Raw genomic sequence first — 22,790 nt, forward strand, 5'->3', positions numbered from 1 at the left:
AGTTGGATTCGTTAACCACTGAGCCATGACAGGATCTCCTGATGACTCTTTCTTTAGGAGACGTATTGATTTCAAATTCTACATATCTTTTAAGCAATGATTGCAATATGAATTATTAGTGTAGCAAGAAAAAAGTAAAATATAATGTGACTAGAGCATATCAGAATAGGAATGTGTTAGCAGACACTTGCCATGCAATGAATTTTATGCTTTAATAAGAGAAAACAAAAAAAAAAAATCCAAAAATCTCTTAGAGCAACATGAAAACTTTAATTATTGAATTAAATAGGGTTTATGCGGCAAATTTCATGCCAAAGAAATGCTCAGAGGTAATATGTTAATTTGTTTATTTTAGTGATAAGATATTTTAATAAGCTATGTTTTTGAAACTGGGTTTTGAATTTTTGACCACACTTAATTAAGAATTATATGTCCATGACTATTATTAGTATGGTTTATATCTGAGATAAAAGACAAGAGAACATAACATAATAAACTACTGAAGGGAATACTTTCTGATAAAAATGTAAGTAGACCACATTAAGATACATATAATAATAAAGATAACAAGAAAATATTCAAGCAGTTAGTGCTTTTCACATTAGAATTTCACACACATTCATAAACACCCTTATATTTAAAACATTTAGCATTTAGGAAAAGAGAGGAGAAAATTCCAGGGGAAAAAAAAGGAGATGCCTCACCAGAATCTAAACATTTTTGTCAAGTCTTCTAAACAGTAAGTGAACTAACTATACCAAAACAAATGAAAATCTATCCAAAAATGTCATCCTTGTTTCATAGGATGGAGAATTCAGACATGCTCTTATTAGTTTATTGTGTACATATATTTACCAAACTCTTGTAACATAAATCCCATTAAACAGCTCAGAAGTTGGTAGTCCTTTGCCTGCACCGGGAGTCATTCATGTTCTTTGCCTCCCCTTTAGGATGGAGTGTAGCTTAGCTAAGCCTCAGGAAGTCATTTTACTGAAACCCACTGTGGTCAAAGTGAATGCTGTTTCTGTGATTTTGGCCAAAGCATTCGAGTTCTTCTTCCTGTGAAGCTGGGAGGACCCACCTCCTCATTCCTATCTCAGTGATCTTGGGAAGTTTGGTCACAGCACATAACAAGTGTCTAAACCATTGTCTGCAATCCCGAAAAGTTGATGGCCGAAGGCTAACATCCAGTTCTGTTAGCTCTTTGAGGAGCCACAGGTTTTGGCAGAGGGTGGCCCATCCTGCATCACAGATGCTGTCATTATAGCTCAGGTCGAGGTTCTGAAGCTTGGCCAGGTGACCTGCCTGGATTACTGATGCTGAAAAACAAAATCACTCTAAATGCTAAAATCTAAGAATATTTTCTAACGTGACTGTGTCCCACTTCCCATAATATAGGACAGTAGCTCCAGGATTAGTAATGACAAGATTGGTTCTTTGTAATAAAATGTTAGCTAGCAGTTTTATTCAAGATATCTGAAAATAGCAACACATTTCCTCTCTGCATCCCATATACAGCTTGAAAAATGGATTTTTTTCTTCCTCTTTCAAAATCCCAACCCAAAGAATATCTTTTTTTGGCAAGTTCCTGCTCTCTGTTCCACTGGATTCCCAGCTTTTATCGCAGACTTTCTCTAATCAAATATGAGCTCACTAGCTTTAACCCAGGACCATTCATTTGTAAATAGTCTTCTCACTGTTTAATTATTCATTGCTTATTCAGTCATTTTTCATTCAACAGTTAGGCAATTGAGCACTTTCCATGGGCAAAATATACTTGGATAATTTCTAATGCACCTCTAATACGAGTCAATTTCCCCTTTGAATATCACATATCACAGGACTAAAATGCTTCTTAATAAATAACAGTTAATGATGCAGCTAAGAAAAGGAGCTGGGAGAGACAGCCAAAGCAGACACAGCCAAAGCAGACAGGATGTGCTTCCCTTTTTAACCAAAAATAGGAAGGGATTACAGAGATGAGATGAGTAGTCTCAAAGTTGGAAGGGAACTTGGCGGTTTCCTCATTCATCCTCCAGATGGATGATTGAGAAGAATCCCTTTCACAACTTTTCTACTGGGGACTAGCAGGATTCTGCAGGAAGCCCCTTTCAGGCTGTCCCCGCAGGGGAGGGAGCCGTGCCTCAGGGTCCCATCTGACTTTACTGCACTGTGAACCTCCACCTGCTGGAAACCTCTGTTCCTTCCATGTGCCAGTCCTGCAGGGTTGGACAAAGGTCAGGTCCCCTCAAATGTCCCCCCCTTTAGGACTAAATGTGCCCAGGTCTTTCACTGCTCATACATCCAGATGCTTGTCCCTATCATTTTCATCATCCCAGTCAGAACTCCAAAGCTGCATTTGGTCCCACCACGTGCATATCTTTCATTCCTGTCTTTTCTGTCTCTCAGTATGTAAACATTACTCACCATATTCTCAAAACTTGGCCTTTTCTCTTTAGAAAGTTTCCTATTACAGGCATTTTAAAACATATAAAAAAAGTAGACAAGAGTGTGAACCCCCCTTTTCCCATTATTCAGCTTGAACACTGTTTTCATTGCAGTCTCATCCAGTCTCTTCCCCCTACTTTTTGTTTGTGTTTCAGCTTTTTATTTTTATTTTTATTTTTATTTTTTTGATTTGTTTGGCTGAGAACCTGGGGCATGTGGAAGTTCCCAAGCCAGGGATCAAACCTGTGCCACAGCAGTGACAATCCTTAACCTGCTAGGCTACCAGGGAATTCCTGTTTTTCAGTATTTTAAAGCAAATCCCAGACACTGCTTCACCTTTCCTATACTGTTTGAATTTTCCATTTATGTGGGTAGTCTATTATATTTATATTCATTATATATTTTTAATCTGGGTAATAGTCTCACAGGCCATGGAAATACTATTTTTTTATAGTTTATTATATGAAAAAAAATTAATGCTGTTATTTGTGAAAGAATAAAACACAAACTACTAGTGATTAACAAATTCTTAAAGTTTCTGTTAGAAATAATAAAAAAAATCAAAGTGGCAATGCTTAAAACCACACATAGTAATACTTGTTATTGACTAAAATCTGAAAGAAGGAAAAAATACCCTTGACAAAATGTTAACGTATAGGAGTTCCTGTCGTGGCTCAGTGGTTAATGAATCCGACTAGGAACCATGAGGTTGCAGGTTCGATCCCTGGCCTTGCTCAGTGGGTTAAGGATGTGGCATTGCTGTGAGCTGTGGTGTAGGTCGTAGATGCAGCTCGGATCCCGCATTGCTATGCCTGTGGCATAGGCCGGTGGCTACAGCTCCGATTCAACCCCTAGCCTGGGAACCTCCATGTGCCACAGGAGCGGCCCTAGAAGAGGCAAAAAGACAAAAAAAAAAAAAAAAAAAAGTAAAAGTATAAATTTGGCCTGAGGGGGAAAAAAAAACCTGGCAGTAAAAATTTAAAAAAAACTATATAACGGCTGAAACTATCATTAATAAAATTTGATGCAGACCAAAATAAAACAGCTGAAGAAGCAAATTTTAGTGACTTTAAATAAAATAATTTAAATATTTTTAAAGATGTCCAATTCTGGAAAACAAAATACATGAAAGGCTGATTCTTTGAGAAGATTGATAATATTGATAAGCCTCTTGTGATCATTAGAATTCTAAGGTTGCCCCAAGATTTCCAGCCTAATTCCTAGTGCTGTGTATATGAGTTCCCATGATTGCATTCTATTATGTGGCACAGCTGAGTTTAAGAAACACAGATTGGGAGTTTCCGTTGTGGCTCAGCGGGTTAAAACCTGACTAGGATGTAGGTTTGATCTGGGGCCCTTCTCAGTGGGTTAAGGTTCTGGGGTTGCTGAGAGCTGCTGCCTAGGTCACAGATGCAGCTTGGATCCCACATTGCTGTGGCTGTGGTGCAGACCAGCAGCTGCAGCTCTGATTTGACCCCTGGCCTGGGAACCTCCATATGCCACACATGTGGCCCTAAAAAGAAAAAGCAAGAAACCCAGACTCCCCGGGTGGGGTTAATCTACTCACAGGAGCCCTTTAAACACAGAGTTTGTTGCAGCTGGTGGTAGAAGAGGAAAGAGGACGTCAGGGTGATTAGGAGTGTGAGAAGCACTGACACCTGGTTGCTACTTGAAGAAGAGGAGGGGCCAGGTATCAAGAAACGTGAGCAGCCTCTGGTGGCACTGGTGGAGTTAGAGCAGCCCCCAGTTACAGAGCTGGCAGGAAAACAGGAACCTCAGCCCTATAGCTGCAAGAAGCTGAATTCTGCAAACAAGAATGGGTTTGAAAGTGCATTTATCCCCAGGGCTTCTGGTGGGAACTCAGCCCAGCTGACACCTTTATTCAGCCCGGTGATACCGTAAGTGTAGAACCCAGACAAGCTGATTCGGACTTCTGACCTACAGAACCGTAAGCAAATAAAGAGTTATTGTTTGAAGCCATATGTTACTTTGTTACATACCAATAGAAAATGAATATACTTTTAGTCAGACTAGCCAAGGGAAAAAAGATAGAAATACAAACTACCAATATCAAGAATGAGAGAGGGGTGTCACTGCAGACATGAAAAGGATTTAAGGGAAAAACTTTATTTCCACAAATTCAACAACCTAGGTGAGATGAGCCAATGCTTTGGAAGACACAATGTGCCAAAACCCAAGAAGAAAGAGATAACCTGAATAGTCCTATATTTGTTTTTATTTATTTATTTATTTATTTTTTGTCTTTTTGCCTTTTCTAGGGCCGATCTTACGGCATATGGAGGTTCCCAGGCTAGGGGTCTAATCAGAGTTGTAGCCACCGGCCTATGCCAGAGCCACAGCAATGAGGGATCCGAGCTGCGTCTTCAACCTACACCACAGCTCACGGCAACGCCAGGTCCTTAACCCAGTGAGCAAGGGCAGGGATCAAACCCGCAACCTCATGGTTCCTAGTCAGATTCGTTAACCACTGTGCCACGATGGGAACTCCTATATTTGTTTTAAAATTGAATTTGTAATCGAAATCTTCCCACAAAGAAAACTTTAAGCTTAGACCTAGGTTCTATGGTAAATTCTAGGAAACAGTTAAGGAAAAAAGAATGCCAAGTCTACACAATCCTTCCAGGAAATAGAAGAGGCAGGAACACCTGCCAAGTGATTTATAAGGTCATTATTACCCTGATGCCAAAGCCAAAGACATCACAGAAAATCTATTAGACTTTGTTCTCTCATGAACATAGCCACAAACATCCTCTACAAAATATTAGCAAATATATAAAAAGGATAATATGTTACCACCAAGTGGGGTTTATCCTGGGAATGTAAGGCCAATTTAACATTTGAAAATTAATTACTATTAATCACCACATTAACAAACTCAAGGAAAAATAAATGTGTGTTCATTGTAATAGACACAGAAAAGGCATTTAAGAGAATCCCATTTTTAATTCATTTTAAGTCTTGCCAGATTAGGATTCCTTTACCTGATAAACCTGTCATAGATGGGTGGGTTGGGGGAACAGGAGGAGACTCCCACCCCATCCACATCCATCTCCTTTGTTTTTTCTTTTTTCTTTTTAGGGCCATACCTGCAGCATACGAAAGTTCCCAGGCTAGAGGTCGAATCAGAGTTGCTGGTGCACACACAGCCACAGCCACAGCAATGCCAGATTTGAGCCGCATCTGCAACCTGTACCACAGCTCATGGCAAGACCGGATTCTTAACCCACTGAGCAGGGCTAGGGATCGAATCTGAATCCTCATGGATACTAGTCGGGTTCATAACCCACCAAGCCACAACGGTAATTCCCATCCTTTGGTTTTAGAATTGCCCTCATCTGTCTTGGCCAGCTCTCCCGGAAGTTGCCTCTCCACCCCGCTTCCCTGGCCCTGGGCTGGCAGGGCAGGCACATGGGGCTCTGAGTGCCAGGGCCTCTTTGGGTCCAATAGATACAAACCCAGGAGAGCCACGTCCTCCGTCACCAGGGAACAGCTGCTCAACCTCAGCTCTTGAAGGAACGTTGAAACCTTCAGTGTTTCCAGGAGCAGCTTCAGGCTGCCACCAATGCACTTATTCCAAGAAAGGTTGAGTATTTCCAGAGCAGGGAGGTGAATGGATGCTTCAGCTGAAATTGAGAGCAATGAGAATAGTAACAATTTAGGCTTCTTAAGAGGACATAAGCCTGGAATTTAAGGAACCTAGACTAGGGAAACATAACCATCACTGAGGCGGAGAAAGTGGTAGAGACTGTTTCTCCTGTCTAACATTCATGTTATTATGTTGTCTATTTTTATTTGGGAGAAATACTGGAACTTTAGAAAAGTCAAACTTGATGAGGTGGAATTCATTACCAAATGGGATTTCTTTCCTTCGCTTCACATTTAAGAGGGAGAAAAAGATGGACGGTTTTCACACCTAGTCAAGATTTCCAGAGAGTGTCCTGGTTCAGGGACTGCTGAAATTCAGAGACAAAGTCAAACCTCCTGAGAGCTCTGAAACACCAAAATGTAGTTGTGTTTGCTTAAACTGCTGTGCCAGAGACAAAGAAGGGAAATAATGTATTTTTGGAAAGAGTTTTAAAGGAAATTCAAAGATTTTCTGCTTAGTCCCCAGTTTCCTGTAATATTAAAATTAAACATCAAACTTTTGAACAAGCCATAGTCGTTAACTACATTTTAAACCGTTCTGCCTTCTTTCTAAAAAATATTATCTTTAAGGGGTAAATATATATTATTTTTATAATATCTAATGAGAACACTTCTCCTCATATGGTACAAAGCCCCATCAATAAGAAACTGAACTTTTTCTTCTAAAAGTAATGTTGATAAATATATATGCAACTTGCTTCTTTTTTTCAGTTCTTGATTTACTTCTTAATTCAAATTGAGTTAAACAGATCTTTGACTTGTGGGGTTATGTCCCAATAAGTTGAAAATGTCTTAAGTAAAAAATGCATTTATTACACCTAAACTTCCAATCATCACAGCTTTGCCGAATCTACTTAAATGTTCTCAGAACAATTATATTAGCTCACAGTTGGACAAAGTCATTTGACACAAAACCTGTTTTATAATAGAGTGTTGAATATCTCATGTAATTTATTGAATTCTCATGTAATTTATTGAATCCTATGCTGAGAGTGAAAACCAGAATGGTTGTCTGGCTACAGAATGGTTGTTAAGTTTACCGCTACGAAGGCCTGAGAGAACATCATACCACGTGTATATCACTAGCCTGGGAGAAGATCAAAACTCAAATATGGGTTTCTACCAAATGTATATTACTCTATACCATCAAAAACTCTCAAGCCAAACAAACCATCATTAATCAGGGACTGTCTGTAGATTTGTCAGCTGATGTAATTTAATATCTACTTGATTTATTGATTGTGAGGCTGTAATTGAAAAGGATTGCATATTCTGATGGCAGAAGACAAAATCAAAAACAGTCTTCTTTCAAAATATTCAGCAGTTTTCATTTAGGAGGTATATTTATGAAATATCATGTTGTTGCCAAATTTATTTCTTGTGGAATTTTCCTAACTGAACATTAGCCAGAGCAGGGGAATGTGTGTGTGTGTGTGTGTGTGTGTGTGTGTGCGCGCGCGCGCGCATGAATGCGCATTTACCTAACCATTTTTGGGATTCCAGACTCCTTTGAGAAGTTTGTATGAGTTTATCTGTTTATTTATCTATCTACCTACCTACTTGCCTATCTTTTCTTATAATTAATATGTAGAAATACCTAAAATGTGCTTTGAATATGCAGTAAAGAATAAACACAATCCCTGTCCTCAAGGAGGTTACAATCTGGGAGAAATATGGACATAAAAAAACCACACAGGAGTTCCTGCTGTGGTTCTGTGGGTTAATGATCTGGGGTTGTCTCTGTGTTGGTGCAGGTTCAATCCCCAGTCCAGCACAGTGGGTTAAGAAGTCAGTGTTGCAGCTGTGGCCATAGTTTGAAACTGCAGCATGGATTTGATCCCTGGCCCGGGAACTTCCGTATGCCAGGGGTATGCCAAAAAAAGAAGAAGAAAAGGAAAAATAAATACATAATTATAAATTCTGCTAAAGGCTGTAAAGAAGATACAAATACTTCTAATTTAAATAGTGAGGGGTTGTCTTAAAAGGGGACATTCACACTGAGACCTGCAGAGACTTTCAGTCAGAGCTACCCAAGAAAGTCTTGGGAGGTAGGGAAATCTAGAGAACTGGAAGGTCAAAGGCAGGAGAGAGCTTGGGGATAGGAAGGAATAGAAGGGGCTGAGGCTGGGATTAGGGAGAAAGGGAGAGAGCAAATGAGGGTACGGGGGCCTGTTAGACCCCATGAAGGAATCTGAATTTTACCAGAGGTGCTTCAAGCAGCCACTGGCTTTTTAAAAACTGGATAGTGATAAAATTTGTTTTTTAAATAAAATTTATAGACTCCCCGTAACATTAACAACTAACATTTACTGAGCATTTACTACGAGCCAGGTACCTTTCCAAAATCTTTACATGTATTAACGCATTTGATTCTTCTTTTTTTTTTTTTTTTTTTTGTCTTTTTGCCATTTCTTGGGCCGCTCCCGCAGCTTATGGAGGTTCCCAGGCTAGGGGTCTCATCGGAGCTGTAGCTGCCACAGCAATGTGGGATCCGAACCGTGTCTGCAACCACAGCTCATGGCAACGCCGGATCCTTAACCCACTGAGCAAGGCCAGGGATCGAACCCGCAACCTCATGGTTCCTAATTGGATTCGTTAACCACTGAGCCACAACGGGAACTCCTAACCCATTTGATTCTTAAAACCCAATGAGGAGTTCCCGTCGTGGCGCAGTGGTTAACGAATCCGACTAGGAACCATGAGGTTGCGGGTTCGGTCCCTGCCCTTGCTCAGTGGGTTAATGATCCGGCGTTGCCATGAGCTGTGGTGTAGGTTGCAGACGCGGCTCGGATCCCGCGTTGCTGTGGCTCTGGCGTAGGCCGGTGGCTACAGCTCCAATTCAACCCCTAGCCTGGGAACCTCCATATGCCGCGGGAGCGGCCCAAGAAATAGTAACAATAACAACAACAAAAAAGACAAAAGACCAAAAAAAAAAAAAAAAAAAAAACCAATGAGAGACCAACATCAAATGCTATCACTTACATGTGGAATCTGAAAAGAAGGACACAATAAACTTCTTTGCAGAACAGATACTGATTCACAGACTTTGAAAAACTTATGGTTTCCAAAGGAGAGAGGTTGGGGGGTGAGGGGATGCGCAAAGGGGTGTGGGATGGAAATACTATAAAACTGGATTGTGATGATCATTGTTCAACTATAAATGTAATAAATTCATTGAGTAATAAAAATAAATAATTAATTTTTAAAAGATAAACCTAAAAAAAAGAAAAAGGAAAAAACCCATGAGACATGATATTATTCCATTTTACAGACAAGGAAATTAAAGCACAGAGATATTAATATTAGGTACCTCAGGTCACAAGAGCCAGAGCCAGGATTTGCTTTCAGATGTCTGATTCCAGGTGCTCTGGAGCCAGAAAACACACCATACATTCCCCACCAACAAAATAACTGGAATCAGTTTTAGGAAGTTCACAGCCCCTGCACCCAAACATAACTATAGACTGACTCTCTTAAGGGAGGTGCCAGGTACCCCAGATTGAGACCTCCAGGTCTTAAAGGTACACTTCCTGCTAGTTTCCCCCATCCAGACATGTAGCCAATGAGATGAGCAGTGCTGGGGAAGGGCTAGGAGCAGTACATAGCAAGGACCAAGTCCATGTGGGTTGAACAGAACACTTGGGCTGAAAAGGAAGACAAGAGAACCCTAAATACAGAGTTCTTAGAATTTGGGGTAAATTATGTGTGCTTATTTTTATTAACAGATATCAATAAATAGCTACTTGTAATTTTTATTAATAACAGTCCTGTCTGGTTCATAGTACAACCACAGTACAATTCTTTTTTTTTTTTTTTTTTTTTGGCTACGCCCACAGCATGAGGAAGTTCCTGGACCAGGGACCAAACCTGTGCTACAACAGCAACCCAAGCCACAATTCATTTTTAAGGGAGTGTCAGGAGACATAACCCTTGGGAGAACATGAGAGAGAAGAACTGTTTTCCTCATTATCCATGAAGCACCAGAATCTGACCACTCTGGTCTTGTGCTTGTATGCAACAGAGAGTTGTTGGCCCTTGGCTGATATTTGGAAACTTGGAATTTGGAAGTGTTGCCACCATTCCTTAACTGACAAGGGGGATTTACTGTGCCTACAGTGTTTGTGTACCAATAATATGATTTATGCTGAACACTAGCTTTCCCTTTGTGAGTCTAGAATTTTGGTATCTGCTTAGGAGAGGGTGGTCCTAAGTCTCCACTAAAAACCCTGGACTTAAATATTCAGGCGAGTCTTCCTGGTAAACAATTCAGATGCATCATCACAGGGTGCTGCAGGAATGAAGCACATCCTATGAGACCCTACTGGAAGAGGATTTTTGGAAGCCTGTGCTTGGCTTCCTCTGGCCTTTGCCCCTTGCCCCTTTCCTTTTGCTGATTTTGTTTTGTGTCCTTTGGCTTTTTTTTTTTTTTTTTTTTTTTTTTTGAGGGCCGTACCCATGGTATATGGAGGTTCTCAGGCAGGGGTCAAATCAGAGCTGTAAGGCTGGTCTACACCACAGCCACAGCAACACAGGATCCGAGCCTCATCTGCAACCTACACCACACCTCACAGCAATGCTGGATCCTTAATCCACTGAGCAAGGCCAGGGATTGAACTGGCAACCTCATGGTTACTAGTTGGATTTGTTTCCACTGAGCCACAACGGGAACTCTTGTTTTGTGTTCTTTTGTGTACGTGAGTCTTTCTAGTGAACTTAGAGGGGGCTTAGGACTCCCAGCACCATATGCTCAAACTGTTGGAGGCCTGGGTGGGATATTTAAGAAAACTGGGCAAAGTCACCTTCCTCAAAATATCTCCCTCTACTTCCTACAATGCTCTTGCCCCAGAACAGGTAGAAACGTCAGACTTAGTAAACCCTTGAGGTAGACTGGGCTGTATCCATGACCTTTAGGTACACCCAGAGTCCTGAAGAGGACAGCAAATCCTATTGGGAAGTCTGCTAGGCAGTCAGCTAGACTCACAGTAATTGCCTCCCTTTTTCCCTGAGACTCATAGCAATCCCGAATTATATTGACCTCAATGAAATTATAAGTTACTATGGATGTGGACCTCCAAGGTTGGTTATATAGTCATCCCTTGGTATCTGTGGGGGAATTGGGTTTGAGATGCCAAAATCTGCAGATGCTCAAGTTCCTTATATAAAATGGCATAGTATTTGCATATAATATACATCCTCCTATATATTTTAAATCATCTCTAGATTACTTATAATATTAATACAGTTTAAATGCTATATAAATAGCTGCCTCTATGAGATAAATTCAAATCTTGCTTTTTTGGAAATTTCTGGAATTTAAAAAAGTTTTTGCATATTTTCAGTCTGTGGTTGGTTGAATCCATGGATTTGGCCATGGATATGAAGGGCCAACTGTATACACCTTGAATTTTAAACGTTCAACTTACAAATACCAGAGTCATTCATGTGGCCCTTCAGAAGGTCACTTTTAAGAAAGCATATTTCCTGAAAAGAAGACAAATTGATACTTCACAACTTGGCCCATGGCTGAGTCTTAGAGTGGAATTCATTTAGAGGGAAAGAGAGGGATCCCCTCTCAGGTGTAATTGTACCTGCCTGCAGGGACCTGGGGAAGGCTCTTACCCAGCGCAGTGAAAGTCTCACTTTCCAAGGCACAGTTGTTGATCAGTAATGACCTCAGTGCTGGTAAGAATCGGAGCCTGCCGAGTAGGTTTTCAGAAGAGCTGCCCATCTTTTTGTTGGCAGATAAATTCAATTCTTGAAGTTTCGAGAGTATAGGGATAACCTGGGCTGTTCAAATATCAACAGGGACATGTTTTAGGCAGCATCTCAGAGTCTGCTGGGTGTTGGGTTCCCAGTCTTCTTGATTGGCAAGCACAGCTCTCTGCAGTGTGACCCCTGCCATCCCTTACCCACCATTCACACCACACACACCAGCCACTCTTTCTCATGTGCGGCTTGGGCTAAGAGTAAAGAGCAAAAGCTTTGGAGGCAGAGAACTAGGTTCTAACCCTGGATTTGTTACTAAAGAATGGTGTGATTTTGGACAAGCTCATTTCCCTGAAGCTCAGTTTTCTCAGTAATAACAATACTATTTCACAGGGATAATGGGAAGATAAAACGACGTGATATATGTAAAGTGCCTGGAACAGTGCCTGGTGTACATTAAATCTTAATTAATGTTTGATATTATTCTTTTCTCAGAACGTAAGTCAGAAGTACTAGAAAGACAGTGAAACCAAGCAATGGGAACACATGTCTATTGGTAACAGCTCTGGAGTGGGGTCCCGATGGCCCCTGCTGTGCCAGGAGTCATCCTGCTTCACTATCTTTCTGCTGCTTTTCCTGTTTCCAGGCCTTTGTCTTAGTTCTTTGTGGTGTGGGAAATGCCATGTCCTGGGATCTCTCGGGGGCTGGCTAACCTCAGAGCCTTGCAGGGCCACTGAAGCCACAGTAACCCCTTGGTCACGGTCACACCACCCTATGGTATTTTCTGCCCAGCACCCCCATTACAGGATTTGTGCATGTGTTTGTTTTCTGCCCTTCCTCCCTGAAGGTGAGCTCTGTGTGTAGGAGCTGTGTTATGCCCAAAGTGTGCACCAGAGCCTGGAAATCAGAAAGCATCCGTGGAAGGAGGAAAGGACCAGAAGAAAGGGAGGGGGAGGGAAGACAAGGAGGGCAGGCACTTGTAATCCCAACAGATTCCTCTTCTAACCCAGAGCCTTGTTTTTCACCCTATATTTGGTTTATTCCTGTCCCACCAGATGGAAGCTCCTGACTGTGAATTTCCCTTGGCCCATAGCACTGTGCCTCAAACAACTGGACAACTAATCAAAAGTTGTTGACTAGGAGTTCCCATCGGGGCTCAGTGGGTTAAGAATCTGACCAGTATCCTTTTTTTTTTTTTTTTTTTTTTTGGCTTTTCAGGGCCGCACCTGTAGCATATGGAGGTCCCAGGCTAGGGGTCTAATTGGAGCTGTAGCCGCTGGCCTACACCACAGCCACAGCAACACAGGGTTCCGAGTCACATCTGCGAACTACACCACAGCTCACAACAATGCCAGATCCTCAACCCACTGAGCGAGGCCCGAGATCGAACCCACAACCTCATGGTTCCTAGTCAGATTCGTTTCCTCTGCACCACTGTGGGAACTCCAGACTAGTATCCTTTAGGATACAAGTTCGTTCCCTGGCCGCCCTCAATGGGTTAAGGATCCGGCGCTGCCATGAGCTGTGGCGTAGATGTGGCTCAGATCTGGCATTACTGTGGATATGGTACAGGCTGGCAGCTGCAACTCCAATTCAACCACCAGTCCGGGAACTTCCATATGCTGCAGATGCGGCCCTAAAAAGAAAAAAAAGTTGTTGGTTGGATGACCTGTAATTCTATTTCTTTGGAGCTATTGAGGCTGATCAGATAAAAGAAAGTTCAACCATTTAACAACATCAGGTATGAACAAGATGTATTTTCATTTCCATCTTTTCAAAATTAAGCAGGAGATCAACGCACTTCACTATAGCTATTAAAGAACCACTACCTTTCGGGGGCCATTTTGGTGGCTGCAAATCTAGATAAGAAGCTAATCCCTCTGTTGTACCAGTGGTGACAGTTCAGTCTAGCACTTTAAACTTCCTCTGAGTAACAAGACAAGGTGTGGTGTTTGTGTTATTTAGTTGTAGCAAGGGAAATTCATCATTTGGAATCTGGTCAGCTGATAAGACAGGAAGGTCTCCTGAGGGATGACACTCATAAATAAAAGGGACAGTGATACCTCATCATCGCCACCTGGAGCTCCAAAAGGGATCATTTTGCTACTTTAAAATCTTCAGGAAATCCTTGAACTTTTCTCATTTTCCCAAATTGAGGGATAAGAGTCTAAGAAATAATTTTGCAGGCCTAAAAGATTGTTTTTAGACTTAAAGACCTATTTTACTGTCTTCCTCCCCAAATTGTTCAAAAACAACTTAAAAAAATCTTTTTTTCTTGTTTTGTGTTGATTGATTCATCCAATCAATCACATTTACTGGATACCAACTATGTGCTAGACCCTGTGCTTGAGCAATGGAGAGATGCTGGGGGAAACCACACCCCCCACCCAGGAGGAGCCCGCGATCTGGAGAGAGAGCAGAGCTTGGCTGGTGTATGTGAGGAACCACAGTTGGTGTGGCTAGAGTTGCCAATGAGGCAGGGAGGAAAAGAAAATGCCTTCAGAGTGACAGAGGAGCGAGAAAACCATTTGAACTCTTGCCATAACCTGACAGGTGACAGTGGCCTGGACCAGGGTAGTAGAAGTCTGGACAGTGAGCCATGGTCAGAGTGTGGATGTATTTTGAAGGTTTACTGTGGCTGCAGTTGGAATAAAACCCTCAAGGCAATGCTTACTGTTTCTTAGGGGGAACTTCAACTGTACATCACAAGACTATGTCTGTGGTAGGAAAGTAAGCCTAGTGATCTAAAGTTGTAATGTACACCCCTTACACACAACCCCCTTGTTTTCTGGAACCTCTTTTGTATCTAAGTGGCACAACCACTCACTGGTCAGAAAGTCTCGACACCCATCATTCCAGCTTTCTCTCCTTATCCCTGTTGGTAATATACTTTGTGACATTTAACGGGTCATTTCTAAACAGCTACTAACAGAGTCATTTCTAAACAGCCACATAAATTTAGTTTTTGTCTCCTTCAAGTGCCACATCTATCCTTTACAGATGTGTACAGGAGGAGTTTAAATTCGTGAACATTAACTAGGCACTTAATATTTGCCAGATACTATATTGGGACATTCACAGAACTTTTATGATGTGATCCTCCCAGTAACTTCAGAAACACATGTCAAATTTGCGGGTTTCCAAACACATGCCGAAGTTCCAAACATCCTTCTGGGACTCTGCAGCACCTACTCACTCAGTGATACCACGTCATGGGCCGTCAGTGAGCACTGGTGAAGATCCAGCACCTCCAGGTGCTCCAGCGTGGCCAGCCCTGGGGCATCCTCAAACCCTCCACCCAGCTCCTTGTTGCAGGAAAGATCTAGTGTCCTCAGCTCACACAAGTGTCTAAAAGCAGCATCTACAAAGAAGGTCAGAAGCCCATTCAGACATATTACAAGGTGGTCCCAGGAGAGGGGCAGGTGTGGAAAAGGGAGACAGAAAATATGTACACCACGTTGACAAAATCCCAGATGGAGGGATAACTGTCCACTTGTTACCATCTTCAAATACACACTCATGTGATCTGCCTTTGATTGCTAATGGTTTTGATCAAAAACCTCAGGCTAATGGTTCTTCCCCTACCATGCTTGAGCATGGGTGCTTTCACAGTACTCTAGACTTACTCAGACTGCCAGGAAGAAGGATATTCAGGCTATAGAAGTTGAAGGGATAAAAACCATTTCATTTCATATTCCTCCTTAATGTGGAGATTTTGTATATCAGAGTAAAATTTAATTCGCCTTTTCAATTCGGAATGAGAGATGCCACTGAAGCTGTTCTTTTCACCAGGACCAATTCCTTCCTTCTACTGAGCATTAAATAATACTGATGTTTCCAAAAGTAAGAGACAAATGGAGAGTTTCCAGTAGCACAGAAACTTTTATTTTGCCTAGTATCTCTCTCAAACCTAAAATATCCTGGCCTTTTCAGAGATGGCGATTTTAAAATGTTATTCTTTTAATCATGAAAGTATATGTTCACTGTAAAAGATTTAGAAAATAAATAAATCATGAAGATTTAAATCACCCATAATCTTATTCCCCAATGTAACTGCTGTTTATATTGTATTGCATTTCCTATCAGCATAAGAAATTACGTATAAAATAAAATTATACAAAAACGTCAACCATTGCTAACTCACCCAGTAGTCTGACGCTCTTCTGTGATAATCCACATGAGTGTAACTTCAAGACTTTCAGATCTGAGGTACGTTTTAGTCCCTGAGCAATACTGTTGAGACTGCCAGCAATGTTTCTATTCATAGAAAGATCAAGTACTTCAAGGTTTGGCAGCATAGGCAGCGACTGACCTGGAAAGGAGGAATCCGAAGAAGAACAACTCAGTAGAGATACAGGGTGTGAACGTTGGGGCAGGCAGGAAGGAAAGTACAGCTTTATGAGATGTGTGATATAGTGAGCCACCCTTTCAATTTGAAGTGAGGGAGAACACAACCGATGTTAACTCCCAACTATTCAATCATGGGCATCTTCACATTTTTTTCCCTAGAAAGTCCACTTACCCACAAACGCCCCATCTTCGGGTGTGAGGGCACAGTCCACAAGCTCAAGCGTTTGTATCTTGCTCCCTTCTTGGAACATCTGGAGGATTAGAGGCAAATTTCCTCCCACTTTACTGTTCCAGGATAAATTCAACTCTTCAAGTTCAGGCAGCGCTTTAAGTGCTTCTCCTATTACAAAATGGCCCAAAGATCAGGTTGTTCTCCAGTCTGCCAAGTGGGGAATTCATTTCAAAAAAATTCAGCCACTATTTACAGAGTACTGAAGGCGGGCCAGGTACTGGCTAGATGCTAAGCAGCAGAGAAGAGAAAAGAATCCAGTTCCTGCCCACTCCCAGCAGGAGAGCTTCTATATGTACAGAAACAGCAAGTCTAGCCCCTTTTGAATTCTGAAGCCATACTCATAAGCAAAAGTTGTGAACAAATCCACCTGTCAGTAGATTTATCAGATTTATCAAATTGCTTTGTGGTAGTAAATATTTCTACAAGGCCATCTACTTTCTCTTATCCACCTTCTCTAGGAGTCAGCATTGCTTCTTGGCCAGAGGTCAAAGTGTAAAATACTTGGAAAATACATAAAACGTGAAGATTTAAATCACCCATAATCTTATTCATCAACATAGGCACTCTATATTTTGGCCAGAGGAAGCTTGGTCAGAGGTAGAAGCAAAGCAGGGCACTGGCCTCCACAGAGGAAGAACTCACTTTGACATCGAGAATATCACTTACAACTGAAACCAGCCACTGCAGGGAGGAACTGGCAAGAGAACATCAGGCACTAGCAGCTCCTAACAGTGACCCAGGCTTGAGGGTGGAGCTTGACATTTCTGACAGTGTTTGATACAGGAAAGCCCCTGAGGACTACAGGGGAATTGATGGGTAGAATGATTTTCATTGCCTTAGAGTAGAACAGAGTGGGAACCATACACATGGAAAATGTGCTTTCTCAATGTGGGGAGTCAATTGTAACACCAGTTAAGAATGTTGCCAGGTGGAGTTCCTGTCATGGCTCGGTGGTTAATGAACTCGACTAGCATCCATGAGGACACAGGTTCGATCCCTGGCCTCCCTCAGAGGGTTAAGGATCTAGCGTTGCCATGAACCGTGGTGTAGGTCACAGACATGGCTAGGATCTGGTGTTGCTGTGGCTGTGGTATAGGCCAGCAGCTGTAGCTCCGATTCGACCCCTAGCCTGGGAACTTCCATATGCTGCAGGTGCAGCCATAAAAAGAAAAGAAAAAAGAGGGAGTTCCCATCATGGCTCAGCAAAAAAAAATCTGGCTAGGATTCATGAGGACACAGGTTCAATCCCTGGCATTGCTCAGTGGGTTAATGTCCTGGCACTGCTGTGAGCTGTGGTGTAAGTCGCAGGTGCGGCTTGGATCTGGTGTTGCTATGGCTTTGGTGTAGGCCAGTGGCTACAGCTGCAATTCGATCCCTAGCCTGGGAACTTCCATATGCTGCAGGTGCGGCCCTAAAAAGACAATAAATAAATAAAATTTAAAAAGAAAAGGAAAAAGAAAGAAATTATTAAATCCTCACAATAATTTTTGAGGTAGATATCATTCTTATTTCAGAACTAATAATACTGAGGCTCAGAAAGGTTAAGAATTTTGTCCATGGTCACAAAGACAGAAGTAGGATTAGGATTTGAACTAGGATCTGGCCAGCTCTGAGATGTATAATGTTTTTCCTCAGTTATAGGAAAGGTGAGTTGCAGGACATCAGCTGGCCCCCATCTTCTAGGGAGGGATTAGAGAGAAGACTTTGGTATAAACTGTGTTGTTTTTATGGAAATCTTTGCAGGGATGTAAATGATCAAAATCATAAACTTCAGACAAAAAGAAGGCTTAAAAAGTATTAATGACATCTGAAATCAGCAAGCATGCTAATAAAGCAGTTGGGTTATCAGCATGACAAATTTTATCCTGTGTTCTATGTTGTTAAATGTTCAGTATATAAACCAACTGAATTGAGGTTCTAGTTCTATTTAAATCATTATTTTAATGGAAAAAATCTTGATTTTTTTTTTCTTTCTTTCTTTCTTTTTTTTTTTTGGCTTTTAGGGCCATACCTATACTATATGGAAGTTCCCAGGATAGGGGTCAGATTGGCGATACAGCTACCGGCCTACACCACAGCCAGAGCAACTTGGGATCTGAACCATGTCTGTGACCTACACCATAGCTCATGCTAACGCCACATCCTTAACCCACTGAGCAAGGTCAGGGATCAAACCTGTATCCTTATGGATCCTAGTTTTGTTAACGGATGAGCCACTTAGGGAACTCCCTTGATCAATTTTTTTAAAATGGGAATCGGAAAACCGAAGATAGAAGTATGATTTTGGAATCACTTCATTATTATCTGCAGATAGATAACTGCACTTATCTATCCCAACTCCTCTATTTTACAGATGAGGGAATAGACCTCAAATTTTACAATTACTATCTCCATTCAAACTCCAAGAGAGCAGACGCTTGGTCAGCCTGTTCCCTTCTCTACCTCAGGCCTTAGTCTGATGCTAGATGAAGGCTACGTAGTTCTTTAGAAGATATGCAAGTGCTCTACACATCATGTACAGACAGTGCTCTCATCCTGTCCATGGGGACCCAAGAGTTTGCCCTTGAGGGTTAGGGTTGCAGAGGTCCTTCCAGCAAAACCCTCTTTTAAAGGAAGTATTCATCATACCCAGTGCTCGAACATCATCCACTGTAAGTCTGCAACTACCCAGCCTCAGGATTTTTAACTTGCTGACAAGATGCATTTGCTGGGTGAGTAAATGCAGAGTTCCACCTATGAAATCATTCCAGGAAAGATCCAATTTTTCCAAGTCTGGGAGAGAAGGCAGCAAAGCAACTGGAAATGAACACAAGAAAAGACAGATTTGCACATGTCACTTATGATTTGTAGTAAATAGAATCCACTGCCTGTTGCTCTGTAAGAGGATAGAAGGAGGATGGACGTGCTGACTTTCCACAAAGCAGGGATCTCTCAGCCATGCGGTTGGAGGCATCATGACATTTACATTTCCTATTTCTTGGGACATTTTCTGTTTCTGCCAAATAACTGCACTTTGAAAATGCAGCAGTGTTTCTGTAAGATTTCATACAACCTCCTTTATTGCAGAAGAATTGGTAATTCTCCTGCTATGACTGTTATACCACTGTCACTATAAGTGTATACTGGTCCTTTTATTTTGCAAACCCCTCTGACATCTGTCGCCCTGTCATCCTATTGGGTCTTCAGGCTGAAGGCCTGGGGAACACTCCAGGACCACTGGAGTGGCCAGGACCACTGAGATGGAGGACACCCGTTACATTTTCTGTTTTATCTTGATCAGCTGGGTATCACCACCTTACAAAGCCCCTGCTATACCTTCATGGGCCAACACATGGAAGTTTAGACATGCACCAAGCTTGACCAGAACCCTCTCTGAGTCTCTGCCATTGCTCACTAAAAGTGAAGTTAACTTCTATGAAAAAATTCTTAAAGACCATCTTTATCTCCTGCAGCAACAAGGCTTGAAAGTGGAAATGTCAAAGTCAAGGGGGTAAAGCATCTTTTTTTGAACACTTGTTTTGAATGTTAAAATGGTTGCAACATTTTAACAGTCAGAAGCTTCATGGTGAGCATCTAGAGTTATAGGAACAGAAATTCCCAATCTTCCACAATTCTGAAGACATGATTGGGAGCAAAACAAAGAAAGTTTTCTTTTTACTGTATGACTTTAGCAATTTCATCTTGTTCACCATGATCCTAACTTTACAAAGTATGAAAATCTATTGAATATGTGAAGAAGGCAAAAAAAAAAAAAAAAAAAAAAAAAAGAAAGAAAAAGAGAAAAAGAGGATTCCTGGAGCCCACTCTCAAAAATTTCAATTCAGTGCTTTGGGTTGGACTCAAGTGCCTACCTTTCCACAAGTCCTACAAGAGATTCTGACGTGTATATAGGCATTTGAGAACCACAGGCATGGTTAAGCTCCCTCTTAAGCAATCGGTCTCTGATATAAAGGTATGGATTCTAATTAAAATAGTCAAGGACCCCTCACTCAAAATGCAGTTCTTTTGATGCTTCTATTGGCAGACACACCTAATTTGATTGAAGATTTGATCTAAGATATCTGAGAAAAAGAGAATTTTTGAAAAGGTGGTGATAGGTGGTGTTGGGAAGAGAATTCTTCACAACCAAAGTCCTGCGGAGGAGTCGCGAACAGCAGTTGCACTTCTGTGTACAAAAGGTGTGAGCACCTTTTCATTCCACAGATAACAACACGATGACCCTTGAATTCTCAGTAGGGCTCAATCTTATGGATGACTTCACATCATATGTGGGAACATGTTTTTTGAGGGAGCTGGAGGTAATCAGTAGAGAGGTAAAATTGCTCAGGAAAACAAATAAACCTCCATCTTAAACTCGGCTCAAATCTTTGAAGCTCAAGGAAGAACCTATTAACTGTTTGTTGTTGTTGTTGTTTTTAAATAGCAGTGTTGCTGTCCTTCCTGAATGGTCTGGGCCATCCTGCAGACCTTGGCTACCAAGAGCGCCAAGCGCTTTGCCTGCGAGGTCAAGTGCATACAGACCCGTTTCTCTCACGTCTGCTGTTGTCAGTCTGCAGTTGTTCAGATCTAGACACTTGTCGACAGCCTTTTTGCCCCACTTCTGCAGGAACTGCTCATTTTCCTCCATCCTGGATTCCAATTTCATTTCTAAAGCGAGAGGCTTAGAATAAAGTGTTTGCTGTGAACAACAGTATTAAAGATGCACAGTGATCACAATAAGACAAGTGAGAAGAGGGACAACAGCCATGAACCCGTCCCTTGTGAAAACTCAGCTCAGAAGGGGACAGAACTGACTTCTGTTCCTGTCTCTGCTCCAGTGACCCTTTTCCTGCAAAGGGGCCTGAGGAACTTAGTGGCTTTTCTTTCATGTTGACCTGGGCCTCTTGCCTGTAGATAGATTTGTGTTCCTGGACAAAGAGGAACTTGTTAGCACAGAGTTTAAGATGGTGCTGCTGGAAGGATACGCAGACATCATTGGTGAATGGGACACTGGAGCTGAGGGGGCACACAGGTACTGGCCTCTTAACTAGAGGGGGCAGTGGCAGGAGGAGGAGAAACGTGTCAATCACCACCCAAGAGCCTCAAATGGTTACAGTGAAACACTCCTCTCCTCATTTCCTAGACCCTGCAGTTGACAAATCCAGAGAGAGCAATGTACTTTCTCCACTCCTGTCAGAGAATACACCCAGGAAGCCTCTTTTGTCCTTGTTAAAAGGGACCTGTTATGTGGCACCCTCAAGTTCCTCTGTAATAACACCACATGCTATTGATAAAACTTAACAAATCAAATAATAAAAACATAAAGCTATACTTTTATGGAATGCCAATTATGTACCAGAGCTTTACCTACCGCATATGTCAACATTTAAGACACATGTGAAACCCATCAGATTTTTGTAAGGAAAAATGAAAAGACATGTGCTGACAGTGACTTTAAAGAGGTTTTGTAAGTGAAAAGGTACAATTTAAAACACAGAGTATCCGGAATCCAAAAGGAAAGCATAAGTTCTGAATATGTGGTAATACTCTACCTACCCTGACAAAAAAAATTATACAACCATACAGCAGAAAAGAAATATATCAGTACCATTGCAAATGAAAATATAGGAGTTCCCGTCGTGGCGCAGTGGTTAACGAATCCGACTAGGAACCATGAGGTTGCAGGTTCGGTCCCTGCCCTTGCTCAGTGGGTTAACGATCCGGCGTTGCCGTTAGCTGTGGTGTAGGTTGCAGACCCGGCTCGGATCCCGCGTTGCTGTGGCTCTGGCATAGGCCGGTGGCTACAGCTCCGATTCAATCCCTAGCCTGGGAACCTCCATATGCCGCGGGAGCGGCCCAAGAAATAGCAACAACAACAAAAAGACAAAAAAAAAAAAAAAGAAAAAAGAAAATATAGTGGCATTACAGTAGTAGTAAATCTAGGCTAAAATATTGGTAGGATAATAAAAACTCCACCTCTCCTCCACAGTGTGTCTGGTGGCTTGTTATTTTCAAGAAAATCGCCTATAGGTTGAAGGTCTCAGCTGGGGTGGTTGGTGTTGCCACATTTCACCAGTAGGAGGCAGCATTATCCACCCACCATTTATTTCTTCACTCTGGTCTTCGATGTTTATTATGGTACGTTAGATACAAGGCATTTTATTTTGGGTGGGGTTACCAGGCTGAGAAAAACAGAATTAGCACATCCCATTAAACAAAGTAAACAAGGAATCATTGTTTAGTAAAAGCATATTGCAAATATTGCATGTATTTTTTTCTGGCAGTCCTCACTTGGGGTGGAGCCGAGGATTGTTGTGGTTGGGGGATGTGGAGGCACTGCCTCTTACATGACAGTGAGTACAGGATGTTTTGTGTAAACTTAGTGCAAGGAGTCACAATTACACTATTT

General features: G+C 41.8%; 1 protein-coding gene across 8 annotated transcripts in view; it reads right to left on the reverse strand.

The window, feature by feature from the left end:
- Positions 11–22,790, reverse strand: part of LRRC31 (leucine rich repeat containing 31) — a 29,251-nt gene continuing 6,471 nt past the window's right edge. For 2 of the 8 annotated variants that reach the window (XM_021069772.1, XM_021069774.1), the window contains exons 2-9: positions 20,924–21,062; positions 19,031–19,198; positions 16,343–16,510; positions 15,965–16,132; positions 15,017–15,181; positions 11,734–11,901; positions 5,925–6,092; positions 12–1,319 (exon numbers count right to left, since the gene is read on the reverse strand). In XM_021069772.1, coding sequence (XP_020925431.1) covers positions 988–1,319; positions 5,925–6,092; positions 11,734–11,901; positions 15,017–15,181; positions 15,965–16,132; positions 16,343–16,510; positions 19,031–19,198; positions 20,924–21,062 — 1,476 coding nt within the window. In that variant the 3' untranslated portion in view covers positions 12–987. Of the gene's footprint in view, positions 1,320–5,924; positions 6,093–11,733; positions 11,902–15,016; positions 15,182–15,964; positions 16,133–16,342; positions 16,511–19,030; positions 19,199–20,923; positions 21,081–22,357; positions 22,564–22,790 lie in introns of all 8 variants that reach the window. The other 6 variants (XM_021069773.1, XM_021069770.1, XM_021069771.1 and 3 more) reach the window with 6 other exon arrangements.

Source organism: Sus scrofa, chromosome 13, assembly GCF_000003025.6.
Source record: "Sus scrofa isolate TJ Tabasco breed Duroc chromosome 13, Sscrofa11.1, whole genome shotgun sequence".
In the NCBI taxonomy this organism is placed as follows: Eukaryota; Metazoa; Chordata; class Mammalia; order Artiodactyla; family Suidae; genus Sus; species Sus scrofa.